Source organism: Grus americana, chromosome 14 (genome assembly GCF_028858705.1).
Source record: "Grus americana isolate bGruAme1 chromosome 14, bGruAme1.mat, whole genome shotgun sequence".
Lineage (NCBI taxonomy): Eukaryota > Metazoa > Chordata > Aves > Gruiformes > Gruidae > Grus > Grus americana.
In genome coordinates this window covers 9,929,438-9,949,994 of record NC_072865.1, presented here as the reverse complement: position 1 = coordinate 9,949,994, position 20,557 = coordinate 9,929,438, and the positions used below count along the sequence as shown (strand labels likewise).

Below are 20,557 nucleotides of genomic sequence, written 5' to 3'. Positions count from 1 at the left end.
GGCACCCCCCCACCCGCCGAGAGACCCCCGAGGCTGGGGGCAGGAGTGTCCCGGAGCAGCTGGAGGGGCACCTGGGAGCGAGCCCTGCCCTTGCCTGTTCTCTCTCCCAGGGGCAAAGCCCTGGCACACACGAAACCAGCTGGGTTGGGGGCTCAGCACCCTCCCTTCCCGGGATCTGACAAACAGGGGTCTGTCTGTGCCCCACTGTGCCCTGGGGGTGCTGTGGAGTGCAGAAGAGCATGCTGTGTTCAGGTGTGATGTGAGTCAGGCTTATTCCAGGAGGAAAACTCTTGCCCCATAGCACAGGAGGGGATTTTGTTTGTTCCTGTCTTAGCCAGTCCTCACTACCTGTTGCTCCCTTCTTCCCACCAGCTCAGGGACCTGGGGGGATCATCTAGCTGGTTGCACAGGGCAAAGTGCTCTCTGGTGGGGGGAGAGCAGCCCTGCTCAGGGGGGCTGCAACCTGCATCCTGGGAGCTTGTGCTGTGTGTGTTCAGGCTCTGTCCCAGCAGAGAGATGAGATAGCAGGGTATAGGGGGACAGGGAGGCTCTTTTCAGGACAGAGCATGCCCAAATAAATCAATCATCTCATTTTTCCTCTGTTAAATAGATTTTTATACCATTGACTTCTGCACAGACTCAGTCCAGAAACATTCTGTTTTGGCAGTCTTAGTGTTGATTTGCTGCGGAGGGCAGAGCCCAGGGACAAACCCCAGCTGCTTAGTGTCTCCCCATGGCCCAGAAGGCTCCAGGGCCTCTCTCCTTTTTTGCCATGGGGCTGGGACAGGGCGTGTGAAGCAGACACAAAGAGCAGGGACAGCCCTGATGATGCCAAAACCTCCCCAACATGTGAGGCAGGCTTGCCCGGGCATGGATGCAGCAGGACTGGGCATCCTGTGCGCGGACATCTGGCACTTGTGGCTACTGACATCCATCGTGCCTAGCCCGCTTGCCACATTGCCCACCCTTCCCTATCCCCCCTCCGAGGGGAGGGTAGGTCACTTGGACAGGGCACCAGGCAGGGTAGTGCCTGTGTTCCCCTTCTTCATCCTAGGCTGGTCTGTTTGGTACCAAGACCTTGACTGCAGCCCCTTTTTCCCCCGCCCTGTGCCCTCTCAGCCTGACCTGCTGCCCTGGGCCTGGGGAGGGCACCCCTATCCTGGCCCTGCTGGGGGCACGTGCTGGCTCCTGACCCGGCGCCACTGCCTGCCGGTGTGGGGCTCGACGCTGGAGGTGTCATGGCCCCGATGGGGCAGGGGAGTTCTTCTGCATCTCCTCTGAGGCTCTTCAAACACGCCACCCTCCTGGGAAGAAACTTGGGCAGGCAAAGGCCTCTCCAGCAGTGTCTGGGGATGGAACAGATGCTGTGTGCCACAGCAGGGATCCTGCAGGGAAACAGAGAGGGGTTTCAATAGATTTGCAGGGTGCAAGTAGGTCCCCTTCCTCCCCTTTCATGTTCCTCAGCATAAGAGATGCTGCATTAAGCACCTACTGTGCCTGGGAGGGACTGTGGTGTGATGCTGTGAGGATGCTCTTAGCAGCACACAGCTATGTGCTGATACTTGGGCAGAGCTGAGCAGGGTCACGTCACCACAGGACCCATCATCCGACATCCCTCTGAATAACATTATTTTGCTTTGTGGCTTTCTCTGCATGCTCTTCCCATCCGCTTGGGCCAGCCAGCAGCGGCAGGGTTGTTGCCTCTGCAAAGAGCTTGATAAAAGTAGGTGTCCTGGGATTGGCAGTGCTCCTTCTCCTGTGGCCCCTTTCCCTGCTGCTGCAAGTGGGTTGGGGGTTCGTTCAGGTTGGGGACTCTTTCGGGTGGGTGCTCTGTGTGAGGTGCCATTTCCTGTCTCCACCCCCATGGTGTAGAGAGGAAATCTGTGGCCACGCCAGGACCTCAGATCTCCTGCAAACCTCTCCCCCAGACTGAGTTTGCTTCATTCCGCTGATTAGATTAGCGGCCTCTCAGAGGATGGCTGGTAGTTTACTTTTACTTCATGGAAACTACATGCGTTTCGGAAGATATGTGCAGCACAGAAAGGGAAAGCATGAAGCAGCTGGAATTAGCGTTCCCTCTGCCCCCGCTGTCAGGCAATGACAGAAGCAGAGATGACTCTGCCTTGTGTCTGCGCTGCTGGGGGGGTGCGTGTGTGTACCGTGTCTGCCCCGAGGAGGTTCACTGTGAGCTGTTGTGCCTTCCAGGCGTAGGGTTTCACCCCGCTCCCTCCTGTGGCAGTGCTGGGGCCATGGCGATGCCACCCTGGGGAGCAGCCTCTGCACTACGACCTCCCTGCTGAATGATGCTTGTGCCTTGGTAAGTCACATCTAGGGACTTGCAGCCCAGCAGGGCCTGCTGAGGTCATGGGGACCTCACTGCCCTGCCCTGCCACCTTGCTCTCCAAGCCTCTGGTTCTCCTGCTGATGGGCAATGGCATTTCCAGGGTGACTCAGGGGGAGTCCCTCTGAGAGGTGCAGGCTGATGCTGTGCCCCAGGGTGGGGGGCCCTGCACTCTGCTACAACAGCCCCAGCTCCCTTCCAGCTGCGTGTGTGTGCAGGCAGCACCAGCTCTTGCCATAACCTTGGCTAAGGTTAGCAGTGCCCGATGTGCAGTAGGGACGAGTGTACCTAGCTTCCAGCACGTGAGGGACTGTATTTTTCCCCCCAGGGCACAGTCAATATGGGAGAGCCCAGGTTATCAGCATGCAGCATTGGAGGGAGTACATGTGGAGGTCGGGGTGACCTTGCCTGGCTCTCTCCAAGAAGAGCTGCACAAAGTGGCTCTCTGGAGCTGAGAGGCATCCCCATGCGTGGCAGCCATGTCCTCAAGCCCAGCACTGCTGCGAGAGCGCGGCAATGTGTGGTGCAGCATCAGCCCCTCACCCTGGGAGCCCTGCCAGCATCCCTGCGAAAGCTGCCGGCAATTTATGTGAAGCCGACATAGGCTTGCATGAAAATGAAGCGTGCTGGAAATCTGAGGTCTGAACACAGCTGCCTCTGCAGCGCGTGGAGGGACAGGCAAGATGCAGGCATCTTCCAGGGCATTGCAGGGCAGTTGTGTAAGCGCACACCTCCAGCGCAGCCGTGGGGGGGGATCGTGTGCAGCTCTGTGCACCTCACCTGAGCTTGGGGCTGGGTTTGGAGAGCAAATGGTGCTGGAGAGAGGAGTGAGGATGCATTCCTGATGGTATGACCCTCTGCACCGAGAGCCATCTGGATGGGATGGCTGGGCCAGGGAAAATGCAGTGGGTGCCACAGCAGGGACAGCTGCCCCCTCCCCTCATGTGTACCCAGCGATCCCAGCCCCGTACTCACCCTGTGACCCTTGCCTCTGCCGTTAAGTTTCTCCCTGAGGAAAATTGAGTATTGTCCTTTCAACCTCACAGGATTTGAGAAGAGAGCAGCTAGGAGTAGAAGGCTTGGAGAGGTGGGTCCTGGGGCAGCGGGCTGGCTGAGACTCATGGGAAAGCTCCGGTGCTGGAAAGGGTTAAAGAAAAGAGGGGAAAAAAAAAAAAATCAGTTGGTCAGTGTCAGGCTGAGCCCTGCTTTGCTCTGTGGAGTACCAGGTACTGCCTGCCTGGCGTCTGCTGTTGTGACTGGGACAGTGATCCTTTCCTACAGGAACTGGCTTCTCTCTGCCTGTATGTCGCGGCCACGGTCCTGCCCCAAGCTGCCCTGAGCACAGCTGATGTGTGCAAGAGTGGTCCAGAGCTGCTCACTCAGATTTGGCGTTTTCTGCCCGATACCTCCTGGTAAGCACTGAATGCTCTTTCTCTCAGGCTTTTAATCTCTGTGGTCCTCAGGGACTGGTCTCGCAACCTACAGCCATGCCCAGTGCTCGGCACGCTCCCCTTCAGAGTCCTGTCCCACCGCAGTGAAGCGGGTTCCTGAGGTCTGTCAGGTGTTGTGCGTACAAGTAGTGCTTTCCTTTACTGGTTTTGTGCGAGTTGCCTTGCCCTTTTGGTGCCTGCTGGGGAGACAGAAGCAGCTATCTTCCCTCGCATCCCTGCCTGGCCCTGCATTCTCCATCCTACCCGGTTCTCACCCATGGAAATGCCTCCAGCCTTTTAATGGCTGCAGTACTCCTGTGGCCTTTTGATTTCCGAAGCAGTGATGACTCTGACTCCCTGTCCCTGCTTCTGACACCCTTGGGACTGGCTGCAGTTCTCCAGTATTCCCACTATTGTTTGCTGGTCTTTTCTTTGTGCCTTTTAACAGGAAATAACATTGTTATTAAGGACAATGGTTCAAAATACTGTTGCTTGCACTTCCCCTAAATGACCCTGTGGAGCTGCTCTGAGCAGAGCTCTTCTGAGCTCTGGTCCTTATTTGGGGGGGTTATGAGTTTGTGGAGTGATTCACGTTGGTCTTTTTCTGTTAACGTGGCCTGGGAAGACTACGCAGTAGGGAAGGGGAGAGAGGAACCAGCTTGGTTTGTGCTTGGGATGAAACTGGCCGCCAAGCTTTTGGTGTACAGGTAAATCCTGTGCCCGCCTGTCTTGTGTGGTATTAGTTGATCCAGATCATCTGCCAACTGCAGATGTTTATATATCTGACTACGGAAAAAAGGGTTGGAAGGGCCCCCACGTGACCTTGATGCATCATTTCTGTGCAAGTGAGGAAGCTAAGGAAAGTAGAGAAAGTAAAAGCAGTAACTGATAATTTGGTACTTGAGCAACTCTTGTCTGATTGCAAGCAGAAGAAACCACAGCAGTGGTGCTGTGTAGGGTGGGAAGGAGTTTTCTGGATTTAAAAAGGTCAAGAAACATCCTCATGCTTGAGTCATCTTCTGTCTCTTCCCCAGAGTTCCTGTCTCGTGTATCTTCACTGTGTGGCACTGGCTGCCACTTGCCCTCTTCCCTCCAACCTTCTGCACCCCAGGAGCAAATCCAGCTGGGGCACTCATTGGGGTTGATATTTAGCAATGGGGGAGCTTTACCCCGCAGGGGTGAGGACAGTGGGGAGCCACCCGCTGGGTCCCTGTGCTGTGTCTCTTGTCAAGTCCTGTTGGCACCAGGCATCTGCACGCTGAGAGTTTGGGGATGGAGGTCCCCTGGCTGCTGCTGACCCCAGCGTGGGCTTAGGATACAACTCCTGTAGCAGGATCAGGCCCCCTGGAAGCCAGGGGAAGGATCTTGTCTACCTGGGAAAGCCAGCTTGTCAGTGACCCTGACCTCTGCGTGGGGAACAGAAACCCATTTATCTTCCCCTTTTCTTTCTCTCCATCTCATTATGCTCCCTTTGTGGTAAGGCAGTACTCTGTAGTCACTGACGTTTTTCCTCTCGGCTGCGTAGGGAAGTCCCACTGGCCTGTTTCCCAGCCAGCTGCAGAGCCCTGGTTCTTGAGTACCTGGTTTGCCCAGGAGCTGCACTTTTGTGTGAGAAACAGCACAGCTCACTCTTTGTATGTTGGCAGAAGCATCTCTACCGTGCCACGCACATGCTCTACCTAGGTTTTTGTATACAACTGAATACTATACCTTTGCATTCTTTATTAGTTCCTCAGAAACTGAAAAGGCAGCCCCAGGAGCTGCATTCTTGTGCTTGTTTGCACTTATCCATCTCTTTGTGTCTCCTGGCAGACTCCCTTGCCCCAAGCTGCCCTTCTGCCTTGGGTAAAGTTGCATCTGAGCCCCAGAGGAGGTGTGATGCCAGCTGAGCCTTTGGGATGGCTCTACCCTTTGATTCACTTCCCTATGTTCTCCTTCTGGTGGCTTGAGACTGTGTTTCTGGGACAGGGTCAAGGGCATGTGCTGCAGGAGAGCACAAGTGTGGCTTCTTTGCCGGCACGCTGGGAACAGGGAGTCAAAGGGCTCCTTATCTGTGGATGGAAAGTTTCTGGGCTGCTTATCAAGCACTGCCTAGAAGTTAGATTAAAGTCTTGGGACCAGCAGTTTGTATCGCGGCATGCAGCATGCTTCTCCATTCTCCTTATGCTCAGGTGGGTGAATGCCTCTGAGCAAGGTGGTATGTGGGTGGCCCAGCCCTGCGGGGACATGGGTGCCCAGGGAGGGGGTTGGTGCTGCAGCCTGGAATAGAGGTCATCTGCCTTGCACCCATCCTGCTCCTTTGCTGCACCCACGCTCCTCCGAGGGGTGTGACCCCCGTGACTGTGGCACTGAGGGAATTTTTGGCCCTAACTTTACATAGGTATTTGTATTTCTAAACACATCTGCCAAACTAATTTTGGCTATTCTTGCTCCTTTCCAGAGATGGGAATGGAACTTGCTGTTGGCTGAATTCACTGCTAATGCAAACTGACAGCCGAAATGGTGAGGGCGTGTGGCTCGGCTGGGAAGGGAGACTGCTGAGCTGCTCTGCAGGGAGCTGGGGACCCAGCTCTATGATTCTATGCTCTTGGCTCCTGCAGGGACTCGCAACCTGATGCGGGTGCCCCAACTCTGTGCCCCAGGGCTAACACCCTGTTGCTTGCCCTGTGATGGGTGATCACCTTTCCCAAGCTCCCCGCTGCTGTGTGCACAGGTTTTGCTGGCTGCCCGCCACTGGGGAGAGGGACATGGCTGGTTTTTTTTGGAGCAGCTGCAACTAATGGCTGCACCCCATTCTGTACAGCAAATTCTGATGGCAAAACTGTTCCTGTTACCCAGCAAAGCCAGGGATATTTTGTGCTCCCTGTCAATGGGTGGTGTGCGCAGGGGTGGCCAGCCATGTGTGAAGCTGGAGTAACTGGATCTGTGCTGCTGGCATGGAGGGACATGAGCTGGGTCCCTGCTGGTGGTGATGAATTTCTGAGTGGCTGCAAAGAGCAAGAGTAGCCTGGGCAAGGGTATTCTGCTGGGACGTTGGCTCATTGCTTAAAAGTTCATTGGCAATGTGGGGTACCCACCTCTGCCTTCATCTTTGGGGCTGGATCTACCATCAAAGCCCCACATGTAAGAAGGCTCTTACCTCTTGAGGGCTCCGTGGGTCAGCAAGATCCCCTTCCCGTTCCTCATCTCCAGTTTCAGGGGTTTACCCTCCTGCCTGCAGCTCCTGTCCTTGGACTGGGCCTTCTGGAGGGGAGGCAGGTGAGAGCTCCTGGGGCCCCCAGTCCTCCAGCAGCGCAGCAAGTTCTGGTACGCCACCCGGAAATCCCTGTTGAACGTCCCATACAGGATGGGGTTCAGGGCTGAGTTGGCATAGCCCAGCCAGAGAACAATGGACATGGGTGTGCCTTTCACCCTGCTGTCCCCCCACATCCCCCGGTACGTGAACACTGTGAAATAGGGGAACCAGCACACAATGAATGCTCCCAACACCACTGCCAGTGTCACAGTGGCTTTGTGTTCTTTCACCATGGGTGGCATGGGGGAGTTGCTGCTGCAGCACCATGTGTGGTTTATCCTCTTGGCTTGCTCCCTTGCTATCTTGAATATCTGGTAGTAGGTGATGCACATGATGACCAAAGGGATGTAGAAAGTGAGCAAGGCATCCACTAGCCCATACACAGGGTTCACCTCCAGTATGCACTCATTGCTGCAGTTGGTGACTGTGTTTTGGACTGCTGTCCCATTGGTGTTCCAGCCCAGGTGGATGGGTAGAAAGGAGACCATCAGTGAAACGGTCCAAATAACAACCAAACCCACAGCCACCCGGGAGGGGGTGACCAGCTGGCTGTAGTGGAGTGGGGTGGTGACAGCAAAGTAGCGGTCCAGACTAATCATGAAGAGGTTGAGGATGGAAGCTGTGCACAGCATGACGTCCAGGCTGGTGTAGATGTTGCACAAAATACTGCCGAAGGGCCACTCTTTGGTGAGTTCATAGAAGGCAGAGAATGGCAGCACAAGGAGGCCTAGCAGCAAGTCGGTGATGGCCAAGGAGACAATGATGCAGTTTGTCAAGCTGCGGAGCCGGCGGTCAAGGGTGACGGCCAGGCAGACGATGATGTTACCGCAGAGAGTGATCACGATGAGGATGATGAGGCAGGACCCGACCAGCAGCTGCATGGTGAAGTCCATCTTTTTTTGAGAGCTTGTATGGTTGTTACACAGATCCATAGTGCAGTTGCATGGATGGAGCAGTCCTGATCTCACTGGCCCCAAAGCTACTTGGAGTGAGTCTCTACGAAGCAGCCCTACAGCCCTTTGCAAAGCGACCTTGGGCCTACAGTGACCCTGGAGAACATTGTAGAGTCACTTCACATGTTCAGCCTTGTATGCTAGGAATGACATGGTCTAGGGAAAGATGTGGCCTTGCGACTCGCTTGTGCCCATTGGCCCCATCCGGGCTCTCAGTGCTGGAGCTGATCCCCCATGACAGCTGCTGGTGGGTCTTAACTGCTCCCTTTTCCTCTCCTGCCTTCTGCTTTCCTCTGAGTGACTACGGGGTCAGGTCTCGTGGGGTCTCATGCACTCTGCATGTTTGGTTGGTGGCAGCGATCAGCAGTGCTCCAGTAGGGACAGAGCTTTGCTACCTCTTGATGACAATCTGCAAAGAAAGCACCGACTCAGAGCTGCAGTGGGCAAAGGTCCTTTGAGCTGCCCTTCAAACCCCTCCAGAAATGGGGCATTTGTGTTTCCCTGGATGCTCCAGCCCACTTAAATCTGAATTGGAAAGTCCCTTGGCAGCCAGGCACACACGTCCCTGCCAACTGGCCTCCCTCAACCCCAGGGGTGCCCATGTAACACTGGGCTCTTGAGAGAGGGCAGGGATTTTAGAGGCACTGAGTTCCTATAGGCTTATGATAAAAATGAGGACTGGGGAGGATATTACAGAAGAGTTTTCTTGAGAAAGCATTGTGCTTTTTCTTATACAGTCTAGCAAAATTAGTCACCACTACGTAACTTCTGAAGCCTAGCTGTTGCTGTAAACTTTGCCTTTGTATCTGCACTTTGCAGCAGCCCGTGCCTCGTGTTGGTCCCTGCTGTCAGGAACCACGCTGGCTCCTGTAGCCCAGAGGAGAAATCCTCACTCTGCTCAGGGCCCTGGGAGGAAAGAGGAACCTATTTGTTACTGGTGCAATGTCCTAGGGAGGAGATGGCTGGCAAGGGCTCCCACAGCTTTGTCAGTCCTGTTCCCAGCAGCTGAGGGGCAGCACGGAGGCTTGTTTTTCAGGGAGAGCTTGGATGGAGCTGCTCCTGCTGTGGGGCAGGCATACAGAGTGGAGAACATCCCTTGTAGACTTACTTTTTGTTACTATTTTCTGTCTGGATGTACGTAACAAAACCCCATATTTTGTAAGGGCAGAAACAACACAGCAAACCCATCTAACCTCCAAAAGAGCTTTTAGCTGCTGATTACGTTGGCCTCCAGGACCACACTACAACTTTGGTTCCTGTGTGATTGCAAGCAATGCTAATGTCAGGAAGGTGCCTAAAGGAAAATGGAGGCACTGCAGGGACAAGAGAGGGGGCTGGGAGCGGGCTGAGGAGCCCAGCTGCCTGTGCTGCAGCTGTGGTGTCGTCCGTCCCCCCCCCCCGTGCACTTCCCAAGTGAGCTGATGGGTCTCCCCATCCTCCCCGATGTGCTGGTGGGGGAGACCTGTGCCCATCCCCACGGGCGGTGCAGGACCCAGCTCTCCAGGCTCTCTGCAGCCCATGGAATGGCAGTGAAGCCCTCTCTGGTGGTGCACAGGCTTGTGCAGGAAGGTGGAGCTGATTCTCCGCAGGGTGCAACAGGTGCAGAGATGGAGCAAACAGCAGAAACTCCAGGAAAGGAAAAGGTTCAGACTTGGCAGAGGACAGAGGTGAGATTTTAAGGTTAAACTCCCCTTGCAAGAAGAAGATAATGATGTGGAGCAGGCTGAAATACTCTTCAGTTGATTTATGTCTTTGATTCAAGGTTAAAGGTGTGGGGGCCAAGGGAGGGACCATGCCTGGGAGACTGCATGAGTACATAACCATTGATTGCCAGGAGCTGTATGGTGGAGAGATGGGGACTGGACCGGTGAGATTAGAGATGATCCTTGCAGCCCTGCTGCTTCTAAAAGAATTGAAAGTGAATGACAAGTGATGAACCGGCCCATGGGAAGCCTTCTGCTGAGCAGAGCAAACTCATTGTCATACAGGGGGTCCTCTGAATTTGGGTGCTGGGATTAAGGCTGTTGGGAGCGGGATGCGATGCTTTCAGCCACGGTGGCAGCATGAGGAGCGGTTCCTCACCTCCTGCTGCAGTGCAGGCTCTTGCCATGGAAAGCTCTTTGTTCGCGCACAAAAGGAGCGTGGAACAAGCTGAGTGCTGCCTGCCCGCTGACGGCAATGACGAGAACAGGTTGTTCTCAGAGAAGGGTATTTCCAAGTGAAAGGGATGTTTTTTCATTGCTCCCAACATGTGGAAATGGCAGGATAAATTATAGGGGGAGTAGCACACTTAGAAAATGCTGTGGGTGGATTGCAGCTTCCTACGTGGCTGCTTCACCACACATCAACAACCTGCTCCTGCCATCAGCTCTTGCAGCTCACGTGGGCACTGCCAGTGCTCGGTTCGGGCTCCGCTGGTGGGTCCCAGCTTGGGGCACATCGATGTGCTCGGTACCTGCCGCAGTGCAGGCAGCACCACGGGGCAGTCCCCGGTGCAGCCCTGCACTGCAGCCCTGGCCAGAAGTAGTTTTGTTTCTTAGTGCTTTTTCTAATTAGCTCAGGGCAAGAAATGAGCACTTTCTTTTATTTTTTTTTTTTCCCTTGGGCAGGGAGTAGAAAGTATTTCCGAATGAAATATGGAGCCACTGGGCTGAGCTGTGGAAGAAAGGAGCAGGGGGTCCCCAAATGAAGGGGACAGAGGTGTCCCCGTCCCTGCAGAGGAGCCAGGTAGAGCTGGGTTCTTGCTGGCTGTCAAAGCCCAGGCATGGGCACCCTCCCTGCACACTTGGGCTGCATGGCTCTGCTGCCTGCAAATCCTTGGGACTTTGTTCCTGCACAGGACAGAGCAGGACTTGCTGCCTGCCAGCTCGGACATGGGATGTTGCAACCCTAATGGTGGCGGGGGGGTGGGGTGGGGTGGGACTTTCCTGTATCCCTTGGCCAAATTATGTCATGGAAACATTCCCCCAAGTGATTGCATCCTCCAACATGGCTTTGCAGGAAAAGCAGGCTGGAGGGTTGGTGTAGAGGGGGGGCTGTGGGGTCAGCCCACTGCTGTCAGAGCACAGTCCCCAGGGCAATGTACCCAGCTCAGTGCGCTCTCCTGGAGCATCACCCCTCTGGTACTCCACATCTGCCCCTACTTTTCTGCTCAGGTCACTCACAGCCACCTCTAACATCAGGTCTGCGTCCTCTGCTCCTGTGGTGTTTTGGCAGAGCGAGTTCATTAACTCCTCGATGTATGAGTGGAGCAGCTGTTTCCCATGGCAGCCTTTCTAGCAATAGCCTGAATAAATGATACCCTTCCAGCCCTGTCTCACCAGGCAGCTTTTATGTTTACCTGATTATCCTCATTATCACAGCCTGGACTTATTCCTGGTTCAAAAATCACCCTTCCGACAGTGAGGGACCAGAGCAGGACATTGCTTCTGGGTCATCCTTCTAGTGCCTTTTCCAGTGGCGCTGGTGCTCTGACAGACACTTTCTCTGCTGTGAAGACTTGTCAGGTTGCATTTGTTTTGTTGCAATCATCCTGGGGTTCCCTAAAAGCCAAATATTTCTCCTATGGTGTTTTTAGCTGCTTAGAGTAGCAATTTTTGCTGTTAGTCCCTAAGCATATGAACTTGTGCCAGCCTGTTGTTTCTGTCAATCTTTGGATCCTCTGGTTCATCTCCTGTAGTACTTAGTCCTTTGTCCAGTTCAAAACTTCTCCCAAGTTTCTCACCAGTACCTTTTCTTAGAGAAGCTCCTGTTTTCTAAGCCAAGATCACTAATGAAAACCATTAAATAAAATTTATCTCTAGGCGGATCTTTAAGGAACTCTATTAATAGCCTTCTCTGGAGCATTAATGATCCTGCCATTGTAATGTGCTATTGTCTCCCCATTAGCCTCCTTACAATTCTCTTAGTAATTCCTGCCTTCTCCTGCCTGAATAGGTATTTTCTGCTCTGTTGCAGCCCATGTTACATTTGATACACCGTGTTCCCATTTTAAAGTGGCAATTATATCTCCTGGGGAGGGGGCTCTGATTTGTCCATGGGAGATTTCTGTTGCATTTTACCCTTTTATTCCTTCTCCCTATCTTTCAGCATCGTTTACTCCAGCACTTTTGCATCAAGACTAATGGGATGCAGTGCCTGCTCTGGCAGCGTAGGTAATACGTTTGCTGCTCTCCATTCATGTGCTTCTACTTCTAGCGTAATAGGTTTGTTTGAAATGTGTTAAAAGCCTAGGTACATCGGCACCACGAGCTGAAAGGAGCACTCAGTGAGTGCCTGAACGTGGCTGCCTGTCTTTGGGAAGCGTTTCCCGCTATCTGAAAGGGCACCAACAGTCATGGTTGGGGGCTCAGGAGAAGCTCCGCATGGAGCATTTTAGCTCTGTCCTGGGGACAGGATGGCTCTGCTCTCAGGCAGACCTGCAACGTCACTCTGCCTCCTGCGTTAGCTTCTTTATGAGCAAAGTGCCGGCAGAAGTCACTTAGGAGCAAAGTAAATTCCCTCGCAGCAGAGCGTCATGGCTTTTTCTAAAATTATGTTCAAGTGCTTCCAGAGATTAAACATCTGGGCACAATGTAAGAGATACTTCAGCTGTGCGATGGGCAGGAGGGTGGGGATTTCTTCTGATTTGAAAGAGGATATTTGAGATTTGATGGTGGGGAGTGGGCAGGGCTGGGACCCCTCCCATGGACAGCAGGGTAAGCCAGCTTCTGTGCCACTCTCACATTTATTCCCTCTCACATTGCCTTCAAGCCCCAATTCTGGCAAATTTGGCCTTGTCCCATTGTGAGGCAGGCTCACGGCTCTGGCGGAGGATGATTGAAACAGCCCTTTGCTGGGGTGGTTTCTGGTTTATGAGCAGCCTTTCGGGAAGAACTGTGCTCCTCCCCATGCCACCCACACGGTGCTGCACCCCGTAGCATCCCCCAGCACGCCTCCTCCCCTGCACTCAGTGAACCCCGTCGCTGGAGCTCCTGCTCCCTTGCCTCCATCTCTTCCTAGCAATCGCTCGTCTCCCCTCTGCTCCCCAGGGCAGGGCTGCAGGGTGTGCTGCTCGTGGGCGCTCACCTATCCAAGGCGCCCCATGCTCCTATTTGGATGGGTAGACACAGCTCACACCATAGTCTTACAGGTGCACACAGCTGAAGTCTCATTTTTGCAGAGCCCCTTTGCAACCTCTCTGTTCCCCTGGGGCTTTGGGGGACACACCGGGGTCCTGCCTGGCTGTATCCCCTGACACTTTTGTCCCAGCTCCTTTGTCTCCTCTGCAGCCTGGTGCTCTCTGCCCCATTCCAGCCTGGACCCTGACCACTACACAGGGGCAATCACTGCCTCCAGTGTGAGCAGAGGGGGTGGGGGAGGCAGGACGCAATCCCTCTCCCCGTCACAGCCCCCAGCCCTCCATTGCACTCCCTGGGAGGAAAAGACCTCAGTGGGTAAGAGAGTTTGGGACCCCTGAAAGCAGAAAACCCAGAGAGGTATGCGGAAACCAGCAGAGCAGTCAGCATTTTGAAAGTTTGTTCTGCAGATGGTGTCCAGGAAAGGTGAAACTGAAAACAGAGGTGCCAGATGTATGGGTGTGCTTGGAGCTGCATGAGTCCCAGCAGCGCAGTCCCAGCCTTCCACTGAAGCCTATTCTGGCTGGGGGACAGTGGGCACTGCATCCCTCTGGGGACAACCCTGCCATCCTGTGCCAGTACTGCAGCCCAGCTTGGAGGTACCCAGCCCCACAGAGCCAGCCGTGCCCCTGGATGGGGCATCCCTTGCTCCAGCAGATGCCTGCCAAGGGCCATGGTGTGGAGGGGCTGGGGTGCTCAGAGAAAGGGCTCAGGCAGCTCGGTGCAAGAAGTTGGCTTAGTAGCAAACCTCGTGGGGAGGCTGCTTGGGCAGAGACGCTTCACTCCTGCAGATGCTCAGGTAGGGCAGGGCTTTGCCTCTGCGCCCTGGGCACAATCCACCCACGTCTTCGCTCTAACACTGATGTTTTTGGCTCCAGTGGTCCCCATCACTAAGAGCCAGCAAAAGTCCCCAAACTGCCCTCTGCTCCAGGTGTGGCAGGACAGTGATGGCATGAGAGTCTGATAAGCAGCACCCTCTTGCTCTGACCCGGGTGGCCCATTGTGGGCTGCTCAGCACGCCCCAACCTCAGTGAGAACCCACCAACCCCTCTGAGATCTCATCTAGAAAGTGATTTACCAGTGTAACAACCAAGAGAAAAGTAAGGCAAAAGCTTTACCTGGGAAAGGTGCTGCTTTCCTGCTGCCCCTGAGCAGGTGGAAGCCCTCTGTGGCTGCGCTGCCTCCAACTTTCCCCTGACGTGTGTGGCTCAGTTTGTGAAGGCAGAAGCGTGTGCTGTGAGCTGTGGTTGCTTCCTCTCCTCCCTCCCTCCCTGCGTACCAACATCCAGGCAGCATGGTGACTGCAACATGAGTCAGACCACAAGTGGGTGGGATCAAAGCTGTGAACTCAGACACTGAGGTTATCATCCGGCAAATTTGAAAAGCTGAAAGTTAGCCGTACTCCAGGCACGCGGTTTGTTGGGCTCTGCTGAGCCGTGCCAGGCACAGAGAGGGATGTGGGATGCCTGCTGCCTCCCACTGCTGCTTCCTTGTGTGCTACCATCACCTTCCTCGCAAATGTTAAGGTTTCATGGCCCTTGCTACTTGCTTGCCATGTGCAAAGTCTCCCTCCTGAGCAGCTCTCTGCTGCAGGCATGCACTTCCCTGCTGCCAGGAGGCCTGATGCTGTCACTTGCTCCCAGCGCAAACCTGGCTTTGCCATCGGTGTGAGCCCCCTGAGAGCAAGCACAGCTGAGCCAGGAGCTGGGCTGAGATGGCTCAGAGGCTGCAGGGAGGATCGAGGCTCTTAGGTTGTACTGGGGAGAGGTAAAGAAAAAAGGGGGGTGGTGGTGTAGCTGCAAAGCAGGAGGAGGAAATGGGAGCCCAGCCAATGGTGGGGTGTAAATTTGCTCCTTGTGCAACTCAAGGTGGCAGGAGGAGCCTGCGCTGATGTGCTGCAGTTCGAGGTACACCATGGTAGGGAGAGGTTCCATGTGTTCCCGGGTCAGTGGCAGGGATGCTTCTGGCTGGGTATCTTTCCTGCAAGGCTGCACTCACCTCTGCTGAAAATTGCCTCTTGTGCATGCGATGGCAGGGAGGAACCGCACCAAATGACAAACAGGCAGTGACATCTTTTCATGTCTCTCAAATCTTTCATCTGTGGGTTTCAAAGTCCTGCATGAATATCAACTGCCAGGCCAGCTGTGCAAGGACCTGTGTCTCCTTTTAGCTCTCCCTCTCTGAGCAGGTCTTGGGCTGTCAGCAGAACTCCAGCGAAGCTTGGCCACCCCCCCGGCTCCTCACAGCCTGGGGAGAGCAGCGCCGGCAGCGATGCACTGCAACTGAGGTGCTTCAGTCCCCACCAGCTACTTCAGAGTCCCTCAAGCAAATAGCTGGGGACTGACTTATTACAGTCTGGAAGTGGCGCTGGGCTCTGCAAGCTGGAAGGAGACAGATCTGCTGCTCCCCCAGCTGGGCTGAGCCTCCCCAATGCCCTGAACTGGGAACAGAGAGCATGTCCCAGCCTCCATCTCTGCCAAACGGGGATACTGGCAGCACTGGCACACAGACCAAAATGCCTTTGATGTGTTTATCTCTGCAGACCAAAGCACAGATCTATCTTTAATAAGCTTATGATCTGCTGGAGACGGAGAGTTTTCCTGCTGATCTGCAGCCCTGTGATGTGTCTCGGTAGCAGAGCCCTAGACTGGCTGCTGTCCTGTTTCTCAAGTGGCTGGTGTGTGTAGCCACAGAGGGATCCCTCTTGCAAAACAAGATTCAAATCTGCTCAGGAATGTCTGTGTCAGCTAAAGTCACTGGGGTGTAGATTTATTCCAGGGCCTCTCACTTGGTTCTGCTTTAGGAGGGATCTTTCATCTGGAAGTCTCAGGATGGGAAGCACCATGTAGGGATGAAGGGCTCTGGTTATTGGGGTGGGATCCCCTCCCCAGCCCCCTTGTCCTAGTCCTAGTAAAAGGTCCCTGCTGCCAGGGGGCAAGGGAGCCCCACAGGGCAGGCTCTGAGCTCAGTGTGCTCCATCTACTCAAGGCCTCTGGGGAGCTTTGAGGGTTCAAACTCTCACCTAGCTCCATCAGCCCCCGCAGGCAGCCAGCAGAGAGGAACAGTTGCACCATCCCCTCTACGCTGCCTTCCGCACCGCTGGGACCAGCACCCCGACCCACCCCACTCAGCAGCCAGAGATGTGGCTGGAGCTGGGGCTGGGCTGCCGTGCCTGTCCCTGTGCCGGATCCCTCGGTCCCAGCTCTGCAGAAGGACGCTGCAGGCAGGGTGTTGGGGCTGCAGTGGCAGAGTGGCCTCGGGCTTGCAGAGGCATCTGGGTCATGGGGAAAACTACCACTTCTGCAAACCCCCGAGCACAGGGGATCCTTGAGATCTGACCTTGTGCAATGGGTGGGTGACTGTGGAGCTTCTGAGGGGCCATATGCGTGGATATGCTAGATCTGAGTTAATTGGAGAAGATAGCACTGGAGATGTGAGAAGTGCAGCCTGCATGGACCATGCAGCAAGGTGCGGGGAAGCAGCCGGACCTAGAGCTGAAAGGAGCCGTGCAGGGGCATTCCTGCTGGCACGGGCTGCTGTGCACTGTGCATCTGCAGAAGCAACCTGGGAAGTGGCAGATGTAATATCTGTGGAGGCTGTGGCTGGAAAACATCAGTGGTGGCAAGCTCCGAAAAGCAAGGAGGCACTTGAGACCCATCAGACAAGATGGCCAACCCACTGCGTGTGCCCGGGCAGCGCTGCCACCTCAGCCAGGCTTGCTGGGCTGCATGGAGCAGGCAGCAGAGACACTCATGAACTAGGACGTTCCCCAAGCGGGCTGTCCTGAGCCATGGAGCGAGTAATAATTCAGGAAATGGCAAGGAGAGGTCTTCTGACCTCTGTGTGTGTGTAAACGAGCAGTTATTAAAGGCTACAGCAATGCTGGGAGCTGGGAAAGTGCAAGAGAAGTCAGGGAAAGCCTGGGACTCCAGGAACAGGGATGCGAGATTTGGCAAACACGGGAGCTCTTGAAAAGCCTCTGATGGTGAAGTAATGCCTGAAGGCTGCAGCCAACCTAAAAAATCACATATGGCAGCTCAGCTCTGAGAAGGGCTCAGAGGTGCAGCTCTGCATTGCTCTCCCCAGCCTAGGCTGGGTTGGGAAAAGTCCAAGGAGGAGGGGGAAGACGAGTAGAAAATACCTAGAAAACAAAGCATCTGGTTGCAGGGCAGCTCCTCAGGCACTGCGGGCTGGGAGGAGCTGGCAGGGTGTCCTGTTGGGTTTCAGAGACGTTTATATGAGCTCTGGCAGAAGATCCTGGGTTAGGGAAATGGGACTTGTGCTGAGTTGTTTCCTCTGGAAAAATCAAAACTAAAAAGCCATGGAGAGGTCCTGACCCCATCACAGACTGCTGCTCTTCCTGGCTAAATGGGGGAGGCCATTAGCTTACTCGAATCATCAGAACACTTTGATTTCCAATGGATTATATACATGGTGAAAATAAAAGACAGAGACCTCCCAGATATGTTAATATGCTTTTTTTCTTTTTCAAACAAATACTTTCAAGTAACATTCTATGCTGGACAAAATGGTAAATTATGACAAATCGCTGATATTCCCTGCTGGGGGCTGTGTAAACCAGACTGTACTTGTGGGAAATAAATAATCCAAGAAAAGGACATGTAAAACAGTCACAGTGAGTCTGAAACAGCAGCCTGGCAGCTGTGCAAGGAACCGGTCCTGCCTGCAGACCAGTCAGCTCCCCATGGCGGTGGGAGACCCTCGCTGGGCTGTGGCTGAGCTCCAGAGCAACATATATACTTTTGCATATATACTTTTGGCATGCCATAAATCCTGGCTATTCCAGGAATATCTCTGTCCAAAGGTACCTTTCCTGTACTGGGACACATGTACTGGAGAAGAAGAGTGCTCGGTCCTTTCCCACCCCCTTGGTTGCTGTAATGCTGATCCCCAGGAGGCTTAGCAGGATCCCATCTGCTGTGATATAGTGCCAGACTATAGACACAGTATGTAATGTATTTCTTAAGCTTCTCTTAGTGAAGAGAGAGGATGTTAGAGGTTTATTTCCAGGTTGCTGGTCTATTTGTGTTATACAAAACTCTCCGAGCTCTAACGAGGACTGGAGGGTGCTGGCTGGCTTCACACTAGTATGAAGCATCCTTCAGGCAGTTGAAGTCTCACATGTATTTCCAGTGTGTCCAAAGGCCAAGGAGGGTCCTCAGTTCACCTGAACACAACTATTCATAAATTAAACTGTGCTAAAGAGGGAGCAGTTTGTGTGACTCCAGTACAGGGTTTTTCATCTCTCTGACCCACTATATAGAGAAAAAAGAAAGGCTGTGGTCCATGTGAGGAGGTGACAGTCATTTTCCCTGAGACCACAAAGCTGGGAGGGGAGTGGGAGTGTTGGCACAGCGTGCACCCAGCTGTCAGTGTGCACGAGGAAGGGAGCAACCGACTGCGGCTCCGATGAGTGGGTCTTTTATGGGCTTTAGCACTAATCCTGCCAAATGCAATTGTGCGCGTCCTTGTTTTCAGGATAAATATTTAATCCTCCTCTGAACACTGCTGAGATCGTGGCTTGGATGATGTCTTATGGCAGCAGGTTAATCTGGGGCTGTGCAAAGCTGTTGCCCTCTCTGGGTGTGGAGGAGGCTGAGCTGCAGGTTGCTCTTGGTCCAGGAGCAGAGTGTGAGGATGGGATGTTCCAAGCTGGCAGCTCTGCTCAGACCCCTCCCAGCATTTTTGGGCCCTCTGTCAGGAAGGTCAGCCAATTTCTGCAGGAATGAACTGTCTGGGTTCAGCTTGGGGCCAGTGAAGTCTGGTCTGCGTATATAAGTGCCTGCTCTGAGGCTGTTTGGGTGGTTTAGGACCTCTCAGGGCTGGAAGCCGGCTCCTGCCCTGTTGCTTTGCAAGGAAGGATTGCCTGCTTGAGTCCCAGGTGCTTCCGAAGCATTTCCCGGCAAAGCTGGCAGGAGGTTGTGCTGCTGGGCATGGGGCAGAAACGAAAGGATTAGCAAAATGCTCCCCTGCAGCGTGAGCGCCGTGGGGCTGGCAAGGAGCACGGGGCTCGGTGCATGGACCTGGACGCAGGCATTGCCCAGGCAGGCTGCCGGCAGCTGCTGCCAGCGCACACCCTGCTCGGGCCCCGCACCGTGCCCCTGCCGTGCCCCTGCCTGACCTGCCAGCACGGGCAGACGGGGCACGGGGAGGCGCGGCAAGGACGGAGGGTTGCAGAGAGAGCATGAAGCCAATGCGGTGCTGAGCTGCTCCCAGCACTAGATGAAGAGCTGGGCAGTGGTGCAGATGCATGGCGCCGGAAGGTCTCCACACGCAGACCCCGGCAGCGAGCGCCAGCCTGAGAGGGAGCAGCAGTGCTTTGCTGGTGGCTCCTCGCAGTGGTGCAGGCAAGCTCGGCCAGGCCAGGCCAGATGCTGTGACACCCTCCCTGCAACGTGCCGTTCCTCTGTGCCAAAGTGCTGCAACTCATGGACTCATAGAATGGTTTGGGTTGGAAGAGACCATAAAGCCCATCTAGTTCCAACCCCCCGCCATGGGCAGGGACACCCTCCACTAGCCCAGGTTGCCCAAAGCCCCATCCAACCTGGCCTTGAACACTGCCAGGGATGGGGCATCCACAACCTCTCTGGGCACCCTGTTCCAGTGCCTCACCACCCTCACAGTGAAGAATTTCTTCCGAATATCTAACCTAAATCTCCCCTCCTTCAGCTTAAGGCCATTCCCCCTCATCCTATCACTCCATGCCCTTGTAAACAGTCCCTCACCGTCTTTCCTGTAGGACCCTTTAGGTACTGGAAAGCTGCAATTAGATCTCCCCAGAGCCCTCTCTTTTCCACGCTGAACAACCCCAACTCTCTCAGCCTGTCCTCACAGGAGAGGTGCTCCAGCCCTCTGAGCATCCCATTGTAGAAGGCCTATAGAAGCTTTTCTCATTGCTCTTGATGTTGCTGGTCAGATTTAATTCTGTCAGGGCTTTAGCTTTCCTAACCTGATCCCTGGTTGCTGGGACAATTTCTCTGTATTCCTCCCAGACTGCCTGCCCTTGCTTCCACCCTACACAGGACAGTGTCACCTGTCCCTGCCCTCCCTTTAATCCTGACCCTTTTCTGGCTGAAAAGCTCCAAGGGTGAGGAGGCCTGGAGGACATGTCCTTTGAGAAAAGACCGATGGAACTTCGAAGAAGCAAATGTCATAACGTGTATATATTTCCAGTTTCTCCACAGGGAAGGAGAGTAGGAGTTCCCTACCCTGAGCGGAGAAGTAGAGCAGCCAAGGGCTTAGACCACAAAACCTGAGATTAATTTAGACTTACTCATCATAAGGATAGTCATGCACCAGAAGGAATCTCTTAAGGAAGTTTAGATTGGACAAAGTCCCAAAGTCAGCACAGAGTTGGAGCACCTGGCAAGAGGCATTGCTAGCAGCAGCCACCCCAGCAC

The 20,557-nt window shown here is 54.3% G+C and overlaps 1 protein-coding gene and 1 long non-coding RNA gene across 2 annotated transcripts in view; one reads left to right on the top strand and one right to left on the bottom strand.

Annotated features, from left to right (window-relative positions):
• The window catches only part of LOC129212930 (uncharacterized), a 54,678-nt gene that overhangs the window by 7,176 nt on the left and 26,945 nt on the right, over positions 1-20,557 (top strand). The gene's annotated exons all lie outside the window — the stretch shown is intronic.
• Positions 592-14,391, bottom strand: HRH2 (histamine receptor H2). Its single transcript, XM_054842156.1, has 4 exons — positions 14,255-14,391; positions 6,911-8,428; positions 3,317-3,478; positions 592-1,385 (listed from the first exon to the last, which is right to left on the bottom strand). The coding sequence occupies exons 2-3, from the start codon at positions 7,996-7,998 to the stop codon at positions 3,460-3,462; spliced, it is 1,107 nt and encodes a 368-aa protein (XP_054698131.1). The 5' UTR covers positions 7,999-8,428; positions 14,255-14,391; the 3' UTR covers positions 592-1,385; positions 3,317-3,459.

What these genes read in the sequence shown, in the direction of transcription:
- HRH2 (XM_054842156.1), bottom strand. Translation starts at nt 7,998, where the DNA reads ATGGATCTGTGTAACAACCATACAAGCTCTCAAAAAAAGATGGACTTC.